Source organism: Tupaia chinensis, unplaced genomic scaffold (genome assembly GCF_000334495.1).
Source record: "Tupaia chinensis unplaced genomic scaffold, TupChi_1.0 Scaffold000492_1, whole genome shotgun sequence".
Classification (NCBI taxonomy): domain Eukaryota; kingdom Metazoa; phylum Chordata; class Mammalia; order Scandentia; family Tupaiidae; genus Tupaia; species Tupaia belangeri.
The window spans coordinates 2,772,635-2,790,667 of NW_006160004.1; the positions used below are offsets into that span (position 1 = coordinate 2,772,635).

The 18,033-nt window shown below is 41.8% G+C and overlaps 1 protein-coding gene across 1 annotated transcript in view; it reads left to right on the forward strand.

Annotated features, from left to right (window-relative positions):
- DSCAM (DS cell adhesion molecule) overlaps window positions 1-18,033 on the forward strand; it is a 327,084-nt gene that overhangs the window by 157,447 nt on the left and 151,604 nt on the right. Inside the window, exons 9-12 of the mRNA XM_027774893.1 lie at window positions 1,204-1,400; window positions 2,916-3,012; window positions 3,647-3,775; window positions 10,386-10,553. Of these exons, the coding sequence (XP_027630694.1) occupies window positions 1,204-1,400; window positions 2,916-3,012; window positions 3,647-3,775; window positions 10,386-10,553 (591 nt within the window). The remainder of the gene's footprint in view (window positions 1-1,203; window positions 1,401-2,915; window positions 3,013-3,646; window positions 3,776-10,385; window positions 10,554-18,033) is intronic.

The window sequence follows — 18,033 nt, forward strand, 5'->3', positions numbered from 1 at the left end:
CTTTCCCTAAAAATACTTGAATGGATAGGAAAACATGGACTAGTCTGAATATTTCTTACTAAACGCTGAATTTATTAACCCAACTGAAATATCTATTTTGGCAGGGCATTCTTCCAAAGAAAAAAAGTGTGAGTAAAATTGAGGAGCAGTTTTTACAGAATTAGATGAAAAACTCATGAACAACTCAGAGATCGCTGATTTAATTGAGGTATTTCTCCCATAATAGAATGCAAAAAAAGCTCATAATTTTAAAATAAAAAGAAAGAAAGAAAAGAAGAAGAAAAGAAGGAAAAGGAAAAGGTATAATTCAATTTTTCAAAGCAATGCTTCAGTTTTTGAAGAGTAATTCTTCCTGTTGGCTGTTTTAGAGTACTACAAAATTATATTCTGGGGAAACCGCAGCCTGCACGAAGCTTTGCTCCTTGCACAGCAGCCCTCGAGGCCAGGCAGAAGCCCTTATTTCACAGTCAGATCACTCTCCGTGAAATATAAAGAAGTGAGAGTGTTACAATACCCTGGACTTGGGAAGGAATCACACTTACCATGTCCTCACAAGAAATCTGTGTGTGAAACAGACTTTTAAAGAATATATGAAACAGACTTTTAAAAAACTGTGGAACTTTAAAGAAAGAAAATGGATAAATGTAGATAATAACAGGGGGGGTATAATTCTTAATGTGAATTCTTCTTTGCAGATTAACAAGGAATAAAACCACTACTCTATGTGTTCTAAGGGACAGAGCTGGGTTGGCAGGTGGTGTAGTAGTTAAGGTGTTGGACTCCCACATGGCTGACTGCAATTTCAAGTCCCGGATCTGGAAGCTTGCTCTCTCACTTTCTTTCTTTTTCTCTGTGTGTCTCTCTCAGGTCAAATTAAATAATAATTAAGTCAAATTCAATTAAATTAAATAATTCTAAGGGACATATCCATGGATCCTGACCTATATCTGCCTTTGGCAGAAGCAGAAGAGAACAACATCCCCATGTGTATGAAACCTCATGACGATTTTGGCCTATACCTCATTTAGTCAAGTTTCATTGTTCTGCAATCTTCGATATATTCTATTCTTTATTCTTGCTTAGTAGCTTTCTGAACAAACTTTATTTCAAAGAAACGTCTGTTTAGGCATGATGTAGCTGAGAGCTAAGGTAGGGAAAATCAGGACCCCCATTCAGCTGATCACGTCTCTTTTGGTTTTTCAGTTCCTGCCATGATAACATCCTACCCAAATACTACCCTGGCTACTCAGGGGCAAAAGAAGGAGATGAGTTGCACAGCCCATGGTGAGAAGCCCATTATTGTCCGCTGGGAGAAAGAGGATCGAATCATTAACCCTGAAATGGCCCGCTATCTCGTGTCCACCAAGGAGGTGGGAGAGGAGGTGATTTCCACTCTGCAGGTAAAAGCATGGCAAATATAACAAAATAGAACCTAACTTTATTGAGGTAATAATTATGTCCTTTCACAAGTGGATTCATATGGGTGATAAGCAGCAAATAATCTTTTGGAATTTATTTGTGAGGCACTGTTTCTCTTCCTCTTCATTCAGCGAGATGACCGAGTAGCCTTGAAGTGTTATTAAGAAGAGAATTATTATGAATACTGCAGTTTTAAAATATAAGTGATAAATAGGCTTTATTAATGACAGTTAATCCTGGAGGAATGGCAGCTTATGCTGTATGCATGCTTTAACTTCCTATACAAAGAAAAATGGGATGGGTTTTAGAACCAAATATACACACACACACACACACATACACACATATATATACAAATATATATAGTGTGTATATACACACTATATATGTATATACACACATATATACACACAATATATATATATATATATATATATATACACACACACACACATATGTGTGTGGGTAAAATGATCTGCATCTGTGCAAAATTCCAATGTAAAAAAAATTCTGTCAATATAGGATCACAAAAACTGGGGAAAAATGTATTGCATACTCATTTTTTTTCTAACCTGAAAATCCACAATGCTCCAAAATCTAAAACTTTTTGAGTGTCAACATCATCCTACACCTGACCAAATGTGACAGGTTGCAGTCAAAATGCCACAATATAAAAAAAGAAATTGGGCAAAACCACCTTCAGGTTATGTATATAAGGTGTATATTTAACATAAATGAATTTCATGTTTAAACATGGGTCTCATCCTCAAGATACCTTATTATATGAATGAAAATATTCCAAAATAAAAAAAATTAAATCTGAAATACTCTGATCCCAAGCATTTCAGATATGGGACACTTACCATGCATTAGTAGTTAACTGAGTAATGCTTTTATTATGGTAGGAGGTGGGGGAGTGGGCAATGATGCTGGGGGAAAAGCCTTATGTTTAAACACTTACACTGGCCTCCTCACAATCCTGCAGTCCTCCCAGAGCAGAATTCTGGTGAAGGTCATGCTGGCCAGGCCCTGAGCACAGCATCTGTAGATCTGCTTCTTTAGGCGTAGTTGCTCTGAATGCTCTAAATCACACACAGAGGGGAAAATGTGCATGTGAACTACAGGTCAGCCTGACTATAAGGGGGCGTGGTGGTCGAGGCGCCAGACATCCCGAATAAATTACACGTCCAATATAACAAGCTGGCAGCTGGCATGGGTAATGCCTGTCAAACCTGTCCATCTACACATTTACAGTTACACTGAAATCACCTTTCCCCAAGAGGGGTATGTGCTTATGTGTATGTATATGCATGTCAGTGTGTATCGGTGTGGATGAGTGCATGTGTGTGTGCGTGTGTGAGTACCTATATAAATGTACTGGGGACCGAAGGAAGGATGAAAGAATGCAGAGAGAGTTTTATAGCCAAAAGCCACGTCAGTTATTCTTTTGCTTCACACTACTGAATAAAATTAATTTCTTTCTGCTTTACACATAGATTTTGCCCACTGTGAGAGAAGATTCTGGCTTCTTCTCCTGCCATGCTATCAATTCTTATGGGGAGGACCGTGGGATAATTCAGCTCACAGTGCAAGGTAGGAAGATGACATATAAGGAAAAAAAAAAAACATAAAAACCCTAGCCTTTTCAGGATGAAAAGCACATACCCAACCTCAGGTGTCTACGTGGCCTAGGCTTGCTATGTCATACTTCCTCATTCTTAAAAGTACTAAAACAGTGTTTTGCAGTATGTGCAATTATGTTTAAGAGCTACCCCACATCAGAGGAACCAAAGCCCTTAAAGGAATTAAGTCAGATGAGAAGTCAGTGACAGTCAGCTCAAAGAAAAGAATACAGTGATGTGATTTCTCTGCTCAATTTTAGGATCCCATATGCTTGGCAGTCAGCATGAGGGGAGAAGTTTATCATGTGGGGCCAACATATGTTTTGAGTTAAAAATCTAAACTAGAAGAGGAATACTTATATCCTCCAAGTTTGGCCCAGTCTGCTAATGCTGTGAAAACTGAAAATCTTGGAAAAGTGAAATTTCTCCTCCCCAAAATGTGATTATGGAAAAAAAAAAAAAAAAAAGAGTAACAACTTCCAAATAAAAAGTGTCTGTCATTGAATGCTGACGAATCACTGTGAGTTGTCCTCAGCATGTCCACTAGCATTTTTACATCTGAACTCTTTCTGAACTAATCCTGGGTCTTTCTGTTGATGGCACAGAGCCCCCAGACCCTCCTGAAATTGAGATCAAAGATGTCAAAGCACGCACAATCACGCTCAGGTGGACCATGGGGTTTGATGGCAACAGTCCCATCACGGGCTATGATATTGAATGCAAAAACAAATCAGGTAAGTCCTTTATTTTCTCCAGCTTCTTTTCTACTTCACAAAGCCTTTCCATTTTCTCTTTTTTCTGTTTGTTGTACCCCTAAGCACATACCTGACTCCTGGAAGCTCAGAGGGTGCAAGCTTCTTATACCCAGCCCACCCAAGGAGTGGAGTTGTGTGTGGAGACTCAGCTCTGCCCCTGCCAGTCTGGACTTGTCCTGCTTTTTGCTGGCCTCAGGCCTTCTTGCCACCCATAAGCATTTGGAAGCTACTGAGAGTCAGGCCCCAGAGTGACTTCTCCTTTCTCATCTGTTCCCTTCCCATTTCCCCAGTCAGGCAATACTTTTGAGCGTGTGTTTCTCCCATGTCCCATATCCAGGGTACTGAGGCCCTGATGTGCTTCAGGTCTGTAGGATGAGCTGTGAAAGGAAAGGAGAGCAGCCGCATCTGCTGAGATGAGCACTCCTGCAGCAGCCTCCTAGGAATGCCTCAGGGACAGGCCAGGGACACTCACTGTGGCACCCTGAATCAGTCAGCACAATCTATCAGTAAAACTGGCCCAGCTGTCAGGACCACCACAGGTGTGCCCAGGGGTCCTCTTCAGGTGACACTTCAGAGACACTTTCTACAAGGGTAGAATACTACTTTGGGGCTTCTAGTCAGAATCTTTGCTGTGTCTCATTAAAGATATGAGGACTTAGAAGACCATCGGCATGGGAAGGGTTAATACAATTCTTGGCGCAGTCTTATTTGTTACCATATTTATGAGCACAATACATTACTTCATGTCACATTATTGTAACTGATTTAGTGTCATTTTGAGCTGAAGCTCAAGGACAAGAATCAAGCTCAAGGCAGCTGGAAAGTCAGGGCAAGATAAGGAAAGATTTCAGTAAAGAGCATCCAGGGACAGACCACAGAATGGTGTAAGGTGGGCTGCAAAGAAACACCAGTAGGTAACTATGAAAGAATTTGGGAAAGTGGAAGTTGAAGACTAAAGGGATTTATTAACTCAAAAGAAGTGCTCTGAGCTCTAGCATCTGAGGCTTGTTACATTGGAAATGAACTTAAGATGGGATGGCTCAGCTCAGTCACTTTGGAGTTGCAGCTGGAGACCCAGAAGCAAGGAAACACAAAGGCATGGCCTAAGCGGGGCAGTGTTGCTCCAGGCTACATTCACGGGAAACACGGAGATTCAGCCTCCAGGGCTTGGGGCACAGTGACCTTAGCTCACCCAAGACAGCACTGACCCAAACAGCTGGTCCTTCTGGGACTAGGACAAACAGGCTTCCCAGGGACCAATGGTAGAAGAGGATAACCTTGCACTTGCTCTAAAGCTATAGGTCAGGAGAAGGCCCAAGAATTACAAGTCTGAAAAACAGATCTTGAGGCAAAGAAACCTTTTCTATGTGAGGCAGGTATATTCAAGCTGAGGCTGGGCTGGACACCAGTGGTAGCAATGAGAGTTCTGGAGAACCACAGATGAGCATCCTGGAAGCAGACAAAACCCGACATGGCAGGGATAGCCCGCCAGTCTCATTGGCTAAGCGCTGGAACAACAGGCAGCCTCTCAGAGGGGATGGCTCCACTCTTCATCTTCAGGGAGGATCAGTCTTTGCTAGTCACTGGTGACAATTGACAGCTCAGGGGGTTTGGGATTCAGACTGTGCTGGACCCACTGGGGCCCCCGGTCTCAGCTGCTGGTCCTATCACTTGCTTGCCTCCTTTCTGTTGTTCTCTTCTGGGAGGGGGACATCTCTGTGCTCACCTCAAATGACTATGAGAAGGAGCTCTCTGAGGTCATAGGCTGCCCTGTGACCGGAAGATCACTCTTGCCTGGACTACAGAGTCTCCCACCCACTAAGATTCCACTCTCCATATTCTCATCCCTTTATCTCCAGCAAGTGTCATGGTGTCCCATGTGACTATTCATTCATGTATTATGCATTTCACCTCCAATAGAGTAGAAGCATCTTGGAGCTCCCATGTCTAGTAGGTCTGTTTTCATCCACGCCATTTCTCTAACACCCACTGCCACACCTGAGTAACTGCATTGTCTGTTGGTGAACGCTCCTTTACAAGGGGATACATTTAAGATACTTGAATCACTGTCTGGCACATAGTCCACATCCAGTAAGTGGTAGCTTTTAGAATTGCTCACGCATGCATGGAAATGCTTGCAAGTAATATGTCTCTAAAGCCATCTGTGTTCATTAAAGTGCTTGTCCACCACTAAAGAATCCTCAGGGGTTCTCCCCTCTCCAAGGTTCCCAAAGGCAGGGATTCCAATGTTCCCTATTTCCTAATATACTGGCTAGCATGTAGAGTGTGCAGTAAATATTCATTGCACTCAATTTATATGCAGCTCGATCTAGAATTTACCTCTACTACCAATATTGTCTTTAAATGTATACAGTGCACCTCTGCATAACCAAAGTAGGAAGCTCCTCATCTATAAAGCAGGGACAGTCAGGTTGGAGGGGTCTCCTTTCTGTCCTTCATGCTCTACTCCAACCAGAGAGGAGGCTCACAGTGTGTGAGGCTAGGTTATTCGTGTAACTATAGAGCAAGGCAGTCTGAGGGTCCAAGAGTTCCAGGAGAATCACTGGGAAAAAGCCTTCAGGGAAGGCAGGTCCAACCCCACAAACTGGGTTTCCATCAGGACCACTCCAGGATCTCTATCACTTTCAGTGTGGAAGGCCTTGGAAGAAGGAGCTGTGCTGCCAGTAGGTAGCAAACGTACTTACTGCTGTGAGGGGTGTGTTGCCAGTGACTTCATGGATTACATGCTTCCTCAACAAGTTTCTGGTGCACAAATCTTAGAACCACAATTTAAATTAATGCAATTTGTAGACTGAATACATAGAAAATGAATCCTTCAAGTCACAGTGTAAATGTCTCTTCCTCCAGGAAGCCTTCCCTGACCACTCCTTCCCTTTCTCTCCTAGTAGCATCCTGAATACCTTGGAACACTTGGTGGCCATTTTCTTAATATCTGCCCTACTTACTGGGCACTTCTCCCCCTGAGGTTCTGAGTGACCCCCTGAGTACAGGAACTATCTAACAAGCTCTGCACTATGTCCCTTCACCCAAAGAGTGCCTGGCACACATATTAAACTTGAAATAAGCATTGATCGATTTCTTGACACTCAAACCCTGCTCTAGGAGTGATGGAATCTTCCTCCTAACTTTCTAAATGCTTTCCTCCACTTTTTGTTAATTTGCTCTGAAAACAATGAATTATCAATGCATTAAAATACTTCATATTCTGTAGCCAGCAGGTGGCATGGTGATTAAGGTGTGCATGTGTGTCCTAAATCCCAGGAAGGAAATGTAGAAGGAATTGCAGCATGGTCTTCCCCCATGGGGAATGCTTTCTTACTTACCCTCTCACAGTCTCTCTCTCTCTAGCTCTCTCCAACAAGCACACACACCCTAGGCAAAAAAACTTTAAAAAATTCCCTTTCTTAACAAAGCAGGTGAAGTGATTATTCAGTATAGGCTTGTATAATCTCAGAAACAGCTGCCCTCTAGCCCCCAAAATCTTGGTTCTGCCTCTGACCAGCTGCAATTGTTACAAGTTCTTATATTTGTAGCAACAAAATAGGCCTTTCTGAATCCAAAAGACCTCTTACATCACCTAAATCCTTCCAGCAAATGATATCTCTTCCAGGACTCTTCCCTCTTACTTCTGATTGGATTGCCCAATAGCACACATGGGAAATGAATTTTTGAGGATTCAATCTATGCTCCTGGAAAAGGTGGGGTTCCATGTGCACAGCTTCTGCTGGGGACCCATCTCTAGGTTTCAGTCCCGTGTGGACTCCAGCAGCACTGTCCTAATCCTCTGGCCCTCCTGACTGGGAGGGAACAGCTCCCCATTGGGTTGGTCACTGGGAGCCTTAGCGGCCATCCTTCGTAGGGTTCTCCAACCCAGCCCACACCTTAGCAAATAGTTCCTTTGTTAAATAATCCTCTGATGGGAATTATAAGCCCTTCTGGTGCTGCTTTTGCTCTCTGCTTCTCAGAACAACCACCTCATTTTTCTTCTGGACCAGAGAATCCGGTATAAATTCCCACAGCCATTTCATCCTTCACCCTTCCCATGTATGGCCTTACCCAAACATCCCCATTCAAGTTTGCATCTTCAGTGCCTTAGATTTATATGTACACATTTCTACAGGTGATTTACTCCTAAGAGTTTATTTTGTCTGTGGTACCTTTTTCCTAGTTATATCTGTGTTTCAATGTGCAATTTCATCCTCCCAAGTCTCTGAACCCATGTATGGGTTGCTTTTAGCACCTGGTATCATATTCTCACAATATCACATTGTGTTTGTAATCAGCAACCTGCCTGTTTGCACATCAGTGTCTGAGCAGAAATAGTACTTTCCATCCCTTTGTAGATTCTTGTCTTCTGAGCAACCACCTCCCTCTTTTCATTCCTTCTTTCACATCACATCATCTGCCAGAGTGTGTTTGTGGGTTTACCTAGATGTGTTTCTTCTTTTACATTCAGTTACCTTAAATTCCTTCAGGAAAACACATGACCTTTAGCTAAAAACTCACTACATGGTGTTTTGAACTATATTCTGACAATCATTGACATCATCTTTGTTTGTTTCTTTTAACCCAAATCTTCCCGCCTTGGCCACTCTCTGACTTGTATTGGTGGGGAAAGAAAGTGGCTAGTAGACATTGATATACCTCTTCAGCCTTTCAGCCATCCCCAAACACAGCCTCCAATGAAGTTGGCTGTATTTTAATTGGCTCTGCCATTTACAGTTCCAGAAACCTGCATGTTCCGTGGGCAGAGCCATCAATTACATATGTCTGCTTCTCTCTGGGGCTAGTGAGTTTCTCTGCACCTTGCAGGGCCCGGGTTCCTCCCTATTGTCCTAAACATCTTCTCCAGAAAGAATGACATTGTCTATGTGGGACCAGTTCATATTCATGGCATTCCATTGATATAAAATCTACCTCATTTCCTCTATTGACTCACATTCTTCACTTTCAGCCCTTGATTTTTTGGGTGCATTTTCACTTCTGATGTCATGTTCTTTGGGTGCTTTTTCTTCTAATTGCAATATTGATTGTCACTTTCTGTTATGCTCCATTTTCTGAGGTGTTAGAATATTCCAAAGCAGTCTTTAAGCCACATATGTTTTTTTCAACTCCAACTCCAACAATATCTTGCATTTATGCTTACTTTTGCACGGAGCAGTTCCCTAAACTTCTACACTTATTGCTGGTGGGATAAGATGAATAGTACCAACCCCAAGACCCAGAGGTCCATGCAGTCACCATTTCCTTATTCATCTACTAAAGATGCAGTTATTTATTGTCTGTTGTGATTCAGACACTGTGCTAACACCAGGAGTGCAAGATGAAACTTAGTAGGCATGACCTCTACCCCATTGTAACTTAGAATCCAGTGAGGAACACAAAATACTCATGAAAGACCTAAAGTGTGAGAAGCCCCACAGAGGAGAGGACATTGGGGAAGGTGAAGATATCTCACATCATCTCTGCCCATTGTCTGAGGGACTTCACTTTTTATCATTTGTCAGCAAATTCCCAAACATCTTTGATTTAAGAACCACCTACTAACATTCTTATCTTTGCTTAAAGCCCTATAGTCACCAAGTCTAAATTATCACAGGCTCATAACTCTTCCTAATAGGCATGTGCTATCGTTAAAATTAGCCACAGTTGGGCCAGCAGGTGGTGTGGAGCTTAGGGCGGCTGGATACCACAAGGTCAAATCCACTGTTTAAGTCCCAGGCCCTATAACCTGAAAATCATTCTAGTAGCATATATATGTCTGCCCAAAATTCTGGGAGGAGAATGAAGGAAAAGGATTGTGGCATGGCCATCTCGCCGGGGGCAGGGGGGGTGTGTGATTTCTCACTTTCCCTCTCTTTCTCTCTCTCTGTCTCTCTTCAGTGAGTACACATTCCTGATAGCAAAAAGAAGGAAAAAAAAAGCTGAAAAGGAAAAAAAAATAGCCATGGTTTAAAAGAATTCCTGTAACACAGGATTCAAAATTACATTACTTCAAAAACTGAAACTCAGAAATATGGTTTATGCTGGAAACTGAGATTGATTTCTATGAAGTATCACACAATTACTAGTTTCCATTTAATGATGAAAAGATTCAAAATAGCTAGAGGTTTTGCTGGTTTCAAATATTTTTTAGAGCCAAAGATACTTTGGGGTATAGAAACCATAGTTCATTTTCTTGTCCTATACGATGAGTGTTTACAAGTAGCCATTTTTCTCTCCAGTGACATGAGCACCCACCACCTGTATTTCTCCTCTGTGAACTCCCTGGCCATGCATTCTGTGCTTGCTCTCCCTGCACTCAGCTCACTGGTGCCCTTTGTCTGAATAAGGACTGTGGAAAGTCACGTTTACTCTGATGGCCAACGTGGCCAGAAAACCGCGTACCATGCATTGACAATTCACCTTGGGTGTAATTTTCCTTTTCTTCCTTCCTTTTTGTTTTTGTTTGTTCGTTTTTGTTTTTTGTTTGTTTGTTTGTTTTTAATTCCTATTTGTGAACTTTCAAAGGCAGAGGGAAAAAACTCACATCTTTATCTCTTCTTTTTTGAAAAACAAAACCCAAAAGACTCCTGGGATTCTGCTCAGAGAACCAAAGATGTTTCCCCTCAGCTGAACTCGGCCACCATCATTGATATCCACCCTTCCTCCACCTACAGCATCCGCATGTACGCCAAGAACCGGATTGGCAAGAGCGAGCCCAGCAACGAGCTCACCATCACCGCGGACGAGGCAGGTACGTGGGACCAGAGTTCCACTCTGAAGGGGCCCAGGGGCTAACTCGTTAGGGCTTAGATGCTTAAATGCAGAATCAGACCTTTGCCTGCGCCAGGGAGAGCTCTTTGATGTGTGCTCTTCTAGTTCCATGCCCTATAAAAACAGACAGTGCTCTGCCTCCGACTTTGAAGACACTGCTCTTCAAATAGGATTTAGTTCAAGTTCTCATATCCAAGACTTAAAAGAAAGACATATGAGGCTAACAATCTGGTGAGATTCAAAGAATCATGCCGTTTTACAATTCCTTCGTTTGGATGCATAGAATACAGGTTACCTGAGAACCCTAAGTGTATTTCTTGCCTAAGACCCTCTGAAGCTCAAGTGTGGAGGAACAGAGGAATGCTTAACTAGAAAATGAGCAGAATGTGTTCTGTGAGGGAGAACTAAGTCAGATTACTGACTAGAAATGTCACTGTTTTATAATGAACGTTATTATTCTTTTTTTCTCCTTTCAAGTATTTCATATTCAGTGTGAAATTTTTGAAAATAGACATAAGCACTCTGAAGAAAACAAAATAGCTTCTATCACCCTACCAGATTCCTAGAGCTAACCTAGGAATATGATGTGTTAAGTCGTTTTTTGAAACCAGCCTCATGGCTCTCACACACATGCACCTAGGCACACACAAGTATATACACACCCCTTAATATTATGGTCCACTGTGGTTACCGGGATGAAATTAACTAGTTTGCAGAGGACATGCAACTAGGCACGGTCAGTGGATGCTGATTGTTAACCCACCACCTGGCAGGAGGAGGAGGAAGCCTGTGCCCTTGGGCTTCCTTGAGGAGGAAAGATGAGGGACCTGTGTCTGGCTCACTTCTCGGACAGAAAGGAATGTACAGTCTCCAGTAAAACTTTCCTTTTTTTTTCCCCCTGCCCACCATCAGAGCTAATCAGTCACCCCATATTACAATGAAGTTGAAAGCTTAGTCTCAGATCCTTATTCTCCACCTCTAAGACGAAGGTGATCAATATCCCGGATGACTGGGTGTCTCCTGGAGGTATACTTCAGTATTCTTTATGGTTGCTTTTGACTTCCTTCCTTCTCTGTTAGCCTCTTCACTGCCATTCCAAGTAGACATTGAACTATTCTTACACTATTCCTAGGTACTTTTCTACAATTCGTAGTGATCTCTCACACTATTTACGTAACAAATTCTATATTGCTAACTATGTCAGTTCTTTTCAAGTTTTATTATTACGAAATCACTGTAATGAACATCCTTAGGGTCTATCTTTTCTAATTTCAAAATTATTTTCTTATGTTAAATTCTTTTTTAGATTTTTTTTTCTTTTTGACTTTGATTTATTCACTGTACATTTTTACATTGTACAACATGGTTTTTCGCAGCCTGAATACAGTGCCTATTAGTCAAGTCAAAGATGGTACCATATACATTACCATCAACAGAAAACTTTTCATTTTTATCTGTTGTTTTGTTCTTCCCCAGTCCTCTCCCTCCCACCTCCTGTTACCCTGTTACCTACCCCCATTACTTCCCCACAAACACTGTCTCTAATATCTACCATTGCCCTCCCTGTGATTAAACCTTCCAATTTTTCTGTTTCCACTATAGAGCACATTTGTATATATTGAGCAGGGACATACAGTATCTATCTTTCATAGTGTGTCTTGCTTCACTTAGCATTAAATCTCTCACATTCCTCTACTTTCTATCAAATGTCAGAGTCTCATTGCTTTTTATGGCTGAATAGTATTCCAGAGAGTACATGTCCCATCTTTTTTCAATCCACTTGTATGTTCTTGAACATTTGGGTTGATTCCACATCCTAGCAATTATAAATAAAGCTGCAATAATCATGGCTATACAAATGTTTTCTTATGACTGAAGATTTTCCTATCCTCTGGATAGATATCTAAGAGTAAAATTACTGAGTGGTATGGTAGTTCTATTTGTAGGTTTCCAAGGAACCTCCATATTGTTCTCCACAGTGGCTGTACTAATTTACACTCTCACCAACAGTGTAGGATTCCCTTTTCATGACAGCCTCGTCAGCACTTATCATTCTTTGTTTGTTTTTTTTTGATTGTTTGTTTTTTTATTTTAACCATACTGACAGGTTAAATGGTATCTCATTGTGGTTTTGATTTGCATTTCCCTTATGACAAGAGATGCTGAGCATGTTTTCACATGATTTTTGACTATTCATATGTCTTCTTTAGAGAGCTGTCTGTTCAGTTCATTTGCCCATTTTAATTGAATTAATATTTTATTATTTATTTATTTATTTATTTATTTATTTATTTTGCAGGTAAGCTGCTTGAGTTCTCTGTATATTCTAGCTATCAGTCCCTTATCTGAGGCATAGTTTGCAAATGTATTCTCCTTCTCTGAGGGTTCTTATGTTAAATTCTAAGAAGTAGGATTGCTGGATCAAATTTAATGCAGTATTTTAACTTTTTCTGTATGTTTAGTTAATCCTGCCTTTAAAGAAATAGGTTTAAATGTACAATTCTTCCTGAACTGCAAAAGCAATGCCATTTTTTTTTTTCTAAGAGAAATTTTTGCGATAGAGTGTGTGTGCTCACCAAAGAGACAGACAGCAAGAAATCACCCCCAGGGGGATGGCCATGTCGCAATCCCTTCTCCTCCATTCACCTCTTGGGATCTTGGGCATACACACACACATACAAACACACACACACACACACACACACATACCTGGTGTGAATTTTAAGCCACTGGGTCAAACCCCAGTCAAGTACATGGGAGTCCAGCTATGTAATCATTATTCCATCAGTTGGTCCCAAGGAATTCCATTTTTCAATGCTGGAAGGCATCAGTTTTTGAAATTTTTTTCAAGGATGGTGACAGAATGTCTTTTGCTTAAAGTCTGAGCATGAGCCTTTGCTGATATTCTCTGCATGACTTCTCACCTGCAAAACGGACAGAATGATGCCTTTCTTCTCCTAACAAAGACATATTTGATTATTGGGGGGGAAAAATTCCAAGTTCTAAAAATACTCTGCATTTCTCAGAAATAAGTGGGATGCAAGTGTTAATATACTTCTGCAAAAACTAGAATCTTATTTAAATATTTATTAAACAACCCACCAACTTCCTGGAGTTCATTATGCTAGATATTTAGGGACAATATGCTGCCTCCACCCTTGAATCCAAAATGTAGTCTTTGCCTCCAAGTTGAACATTCTCCCTTCTTCATAATCCCTTTTCTAATCCCTTCCACCTCCACAACCTTCTCAGGGTAACCACATTTTTCTGGTGCATTTCACAGCTGCTCTCCTGATTGCCTTTATTCATGCTGCTGTTGTTGCTTTTTATTTCACTTCCTCTGTGACCTCCACTGCAGCTGGCAGTTGCCATGGCAGCGTCTCTCTCCCTGGCCAGGAAGCCAGGTAAACAGGGGCTGGTCTGTAGGGCAGCTGCCTGGCCTCTCTGCAGATAGTTGCAGAGGCCACCTCTTTGGCTCTTGGCCTGACCTTTTGAATTTTTTCAGGGTGTTGGCTGGGGCAGAATCACACAGCCTCCCTCACTTAATATTCAGACCAGCTAAGGGAAAATGCAAGAAAGGGAACAGACCCAAGCAAAACAAGCTACAAAATAGAACTTGTCTTTGTCTTGGTGCATAGGTTTTCAAGACTGAAATCAAAATCATTTTCCACGTGTAACTTACAAAGCCCAGAGTCAACTACATTGGCCAAGGATAACCTCAGAGTGGCTGTAGTAGCTGTAGATGCTGCTTCTGCTTCCTGGCAGGGATGCCCAAGGGCACATATATTTAGGTGTGGTAGCCATGTTGAGATGAAGATGACTTTTCCAAACTCTTCCTCTTCCCTCTTTCCTAAAATAAGAAGTCATCTCTCAAGCAGTAGGAATCCTTGGATGGAAGCTTTTGAAAGTTGGAGAGCCACTCGTTTTTACTGTAATGTAATGCCCAAGTCTCCAGCATCTGAGAACACCTCTCACCTAGCCAGCTGGCAGGAAATGAGTCTGTGAGGTGCATGAGCCGGTAGCCCCTGATAACCACTCCTGTGGGACTGTACTCAATGACTCCCTAAGGCCCAATTGTGCCCCCACTCCGTTGTTTCTGTGCTTCTTCCCCTGTCGAAAGCTCTTGTCTCCTTCTCTGGGCTCTTACTTGAAAAGTAAGGTCAAAGATGTCCCAGGTTCCACTCTATGCAATCCTTTCTCCAGTCTCCTGGATGGAGCTAATGTCTCCTTTCCCTCACACAGTGTAAGAATCTGATGATAACCTTGAGGCATTTCACCATTTCTCCAGGGCCCTGGTGTACTAGATTATACTGTGAGCTCTACCTTCCTTTACATCAGAGATATGTGATACTCATATTTCTTCTACCCTTCATGTATATCTGTCCCAAGAATGATTGCTCAGTATGTGTGGAATAAATATTTAGAAACATAGTTCAAAGGATTGTCTTTAGGACAAGTGTAATAATGAGCTGTGCATGTGTGTGTGTATAATGAGAAAATATGTTGTAGATTAAATTCACACTGAAATTTTGAAGAGTCCTATGATCCGAATGTTTTACGTTCCTCCAAAATTCATATGTTGAAACCCTGACCCACAGTGCAAAAGTATTAAGAGGTGGGGCCTTTAGGACATAATTAGGTCATGGAGGTGGACCCATAAGACCAAGAGAGTTTATACTTGACATTGGGCTTCCCAGCCTCCAGGAGCACATTTTTGTAAGAAATAAATTTCTGTTGTCTATAAGCCACTCAGCTTAGTTTATTTCATTAAGACAGTCAAAATAGAAGAAGAAGAAGATGAAGAAGAAGAAGAGGAAGAAGAGACGATGACGACAACAAAGATTTCATAAAGAAACAGAGAAAGGCAAAAGGGTACAATTAGAATACAGAAGGAAGAAGTAGGCAGGAGAAAGAATAAGACCTGCGCATGAGAGCTCCAACTACCAGCCACTGGCAGATACGAAGCTGCAGCCAGACATTCCGTAAAACTATCCTGCTGGGATGTGGCATGTCCCATGTCAGAGAGGATCAGGCCTGCAGATACGCTTGCCTTAGGTCTGCCTAGCTGTGAAAGTATTTTGAAGTATGTTTGTCGGTTTTTAAAACCTGTACATTTCATCTTAAAAACCTAGATGTTGATTTGTTCCTGAGTTCTTGCTTGGCAACAGCCAACTACAGTGTAGTGTGCAGGCAGTGGTCATGCTTGAAGTTGGCCATACACCCCAGTTAACCATAGTTCCCACTCTCCCAACAGAGAACTATAACTTTGGGTCAAATCTTACATACAAACTTCAATTAACAGTAGTTTCACTTTTTTGTTTTGAGAGAGGTTTATGCTATAGGGTGCATGTGCTCGCCAGAGAGACAGAGAGAGACAGAGAGACAGAAAGCAAGAAATCACCCACTGGGGGGATGGCCACATCATGATTCCTTCTCCTCCATTCTCCTCTTGGGATCCTGGGTATGCACACACATGCGCTGAGTGTGAGTTTAAGCCACCGGGTCCGGTACTCAAACCACGGTTGACTACGTGGGAGTTCAGCGACATAGCCATTACGCTAACTGCTGGTCCTAGTTTCACATTTTAAAAAGAGGAAGAAGGCACAACAGAGACTATTTGTGGTTGGCAGAACCTAAAATACTTACTATCGGGTGTTTTACACAAAAAATATTGCACATTTCTCCCAGGTCTCACCACCATGGGAATTTAAGTTTGGAATTTCTTTTGTATCCACTGAAAAGCTTAGTGAAGCAAGGATCACTGCCATTCACATAGCATTCTCACTTAATGTCAGAACATTACATTATTCCAATGCTACAATACTGAGTTTATTTTTATAAGTATGCAAACGCATTGCCATACCACTTTAATTCACTTGACCTCAGGGAATAGCCATGTAGTGAGGATTACACCATTTAGCATACTCTCCTCAAGTCCCCATCAAAAGCCTTACCCCCCACAAAAGAGAAGTTGAGAGAGAAAAAGTAGAGACACTGTCAGAGATAGGGAGCCAAGCTCTTAATGGACCAGATGTGTACATGGCTTGCCAGGTCACTCTGACATGGACCGGCATGTCACATCCACAGCTGACCCTTAACGAAGACCAACTTCCCCATTAACAGCTGCATCCTGAAGGTCGCATGCCACTTAGTGCCTTATGATCAGGTTTAGGTGGCCTATCCCTTCATCTTTTCATTAGAAATCTGTGCATAAAACATGGAAGTTTAATTATGTGGGAGCACATTGAAAAGCAGAGAATTTCACAGATCTCAGGGAATGGACTGTCTGGAATAAGGAAAGGTCACAACACACAGTCATCAGGTTTCCTGTGGATCTGGAATCTCTCCTGACTTTCCACAGTAGCTTCTTTGAGCTGGAAGGAGAGTGCTCTGTGTGCTGAGCTGGCACTGAGGGGCAGAGGCTATCAGGACAGCTGAAGAAGTGACAGTATAAACATGTGGCTTGAACAGGGAAGGTAGTGCACAAGAGGTGGCATCAATATATTCTCCAGCCAGAGTCAGACACAGGGTCCGTCCATGCACTGTGAAGAGCCAGGCATGCCCTGCACCAGTGGGGCCTTCAGCTACCCTGCTGTGGAGGTGGTTGTCATTCTACACATCTTTGGTTTGATAATTAAAACTTAAAAGTCACTGGCCTTCTTTCTGTTTCTCATACATGCTAAAGGTAGTCCTGCTGGCGATCCTGGAATATTCTGGAGTTTTTCAGGAAGGATCTGTAATGCTCTTTTCCCTCCTCCTTACAACCTTTAAGTCTTTGCTTTAGTAGCACTTTCTCAATAAGTTCTATCCCCACTACTCTATTACAATTCAACCCACCATACACTCCGGCTTGCTTGATCTCCCTCCCTGAACACTCTCCCTTTTAAAACTAGCACATATCGCCATCCAAGTATATCATAGATGTTGTTGATTTACTTATGGCTTATTTTTGGTCCCCTCCCATAAGAGCAGGAATTGTTGCCTGTTTTGTATCCCCGGCACCTAGAACACTACTTGGCACATAACAGGTGCTAAATAGATAAGTAAATAGTTTAAATGAATAAGTTATGTATTTAACAAACAGTTATTAAATGAATTCAGCTCTTCTCCATCTGGGCATCAGCTCTTCTTTGTTTTATTTTGATTTTTACTAACCACTGTCTTGGTCTCTTTTGGCCAACCAGTAACACATCTCTTACTCACCCAACTTCTACAGAAGATGAATATGGAGCTATGAAATCAGGCATTTGCTCCTCAGTATGTTATTTTTATCCACTTTAGTACCCAGCACTTTGTCTTAAGTTTAAGGTCTTCACCGAGAAGACCCTCAGTAGATTCCCCAATAAGGAAGCCAAATATAGAAAATTGGGAGTGATTCTCACTGGAGTAATGCAACCTGATTCAATAAAAAATGAGGCTCTAAGACTCTGGCTAAAGGTAGGACATTGATACCCAGAGGA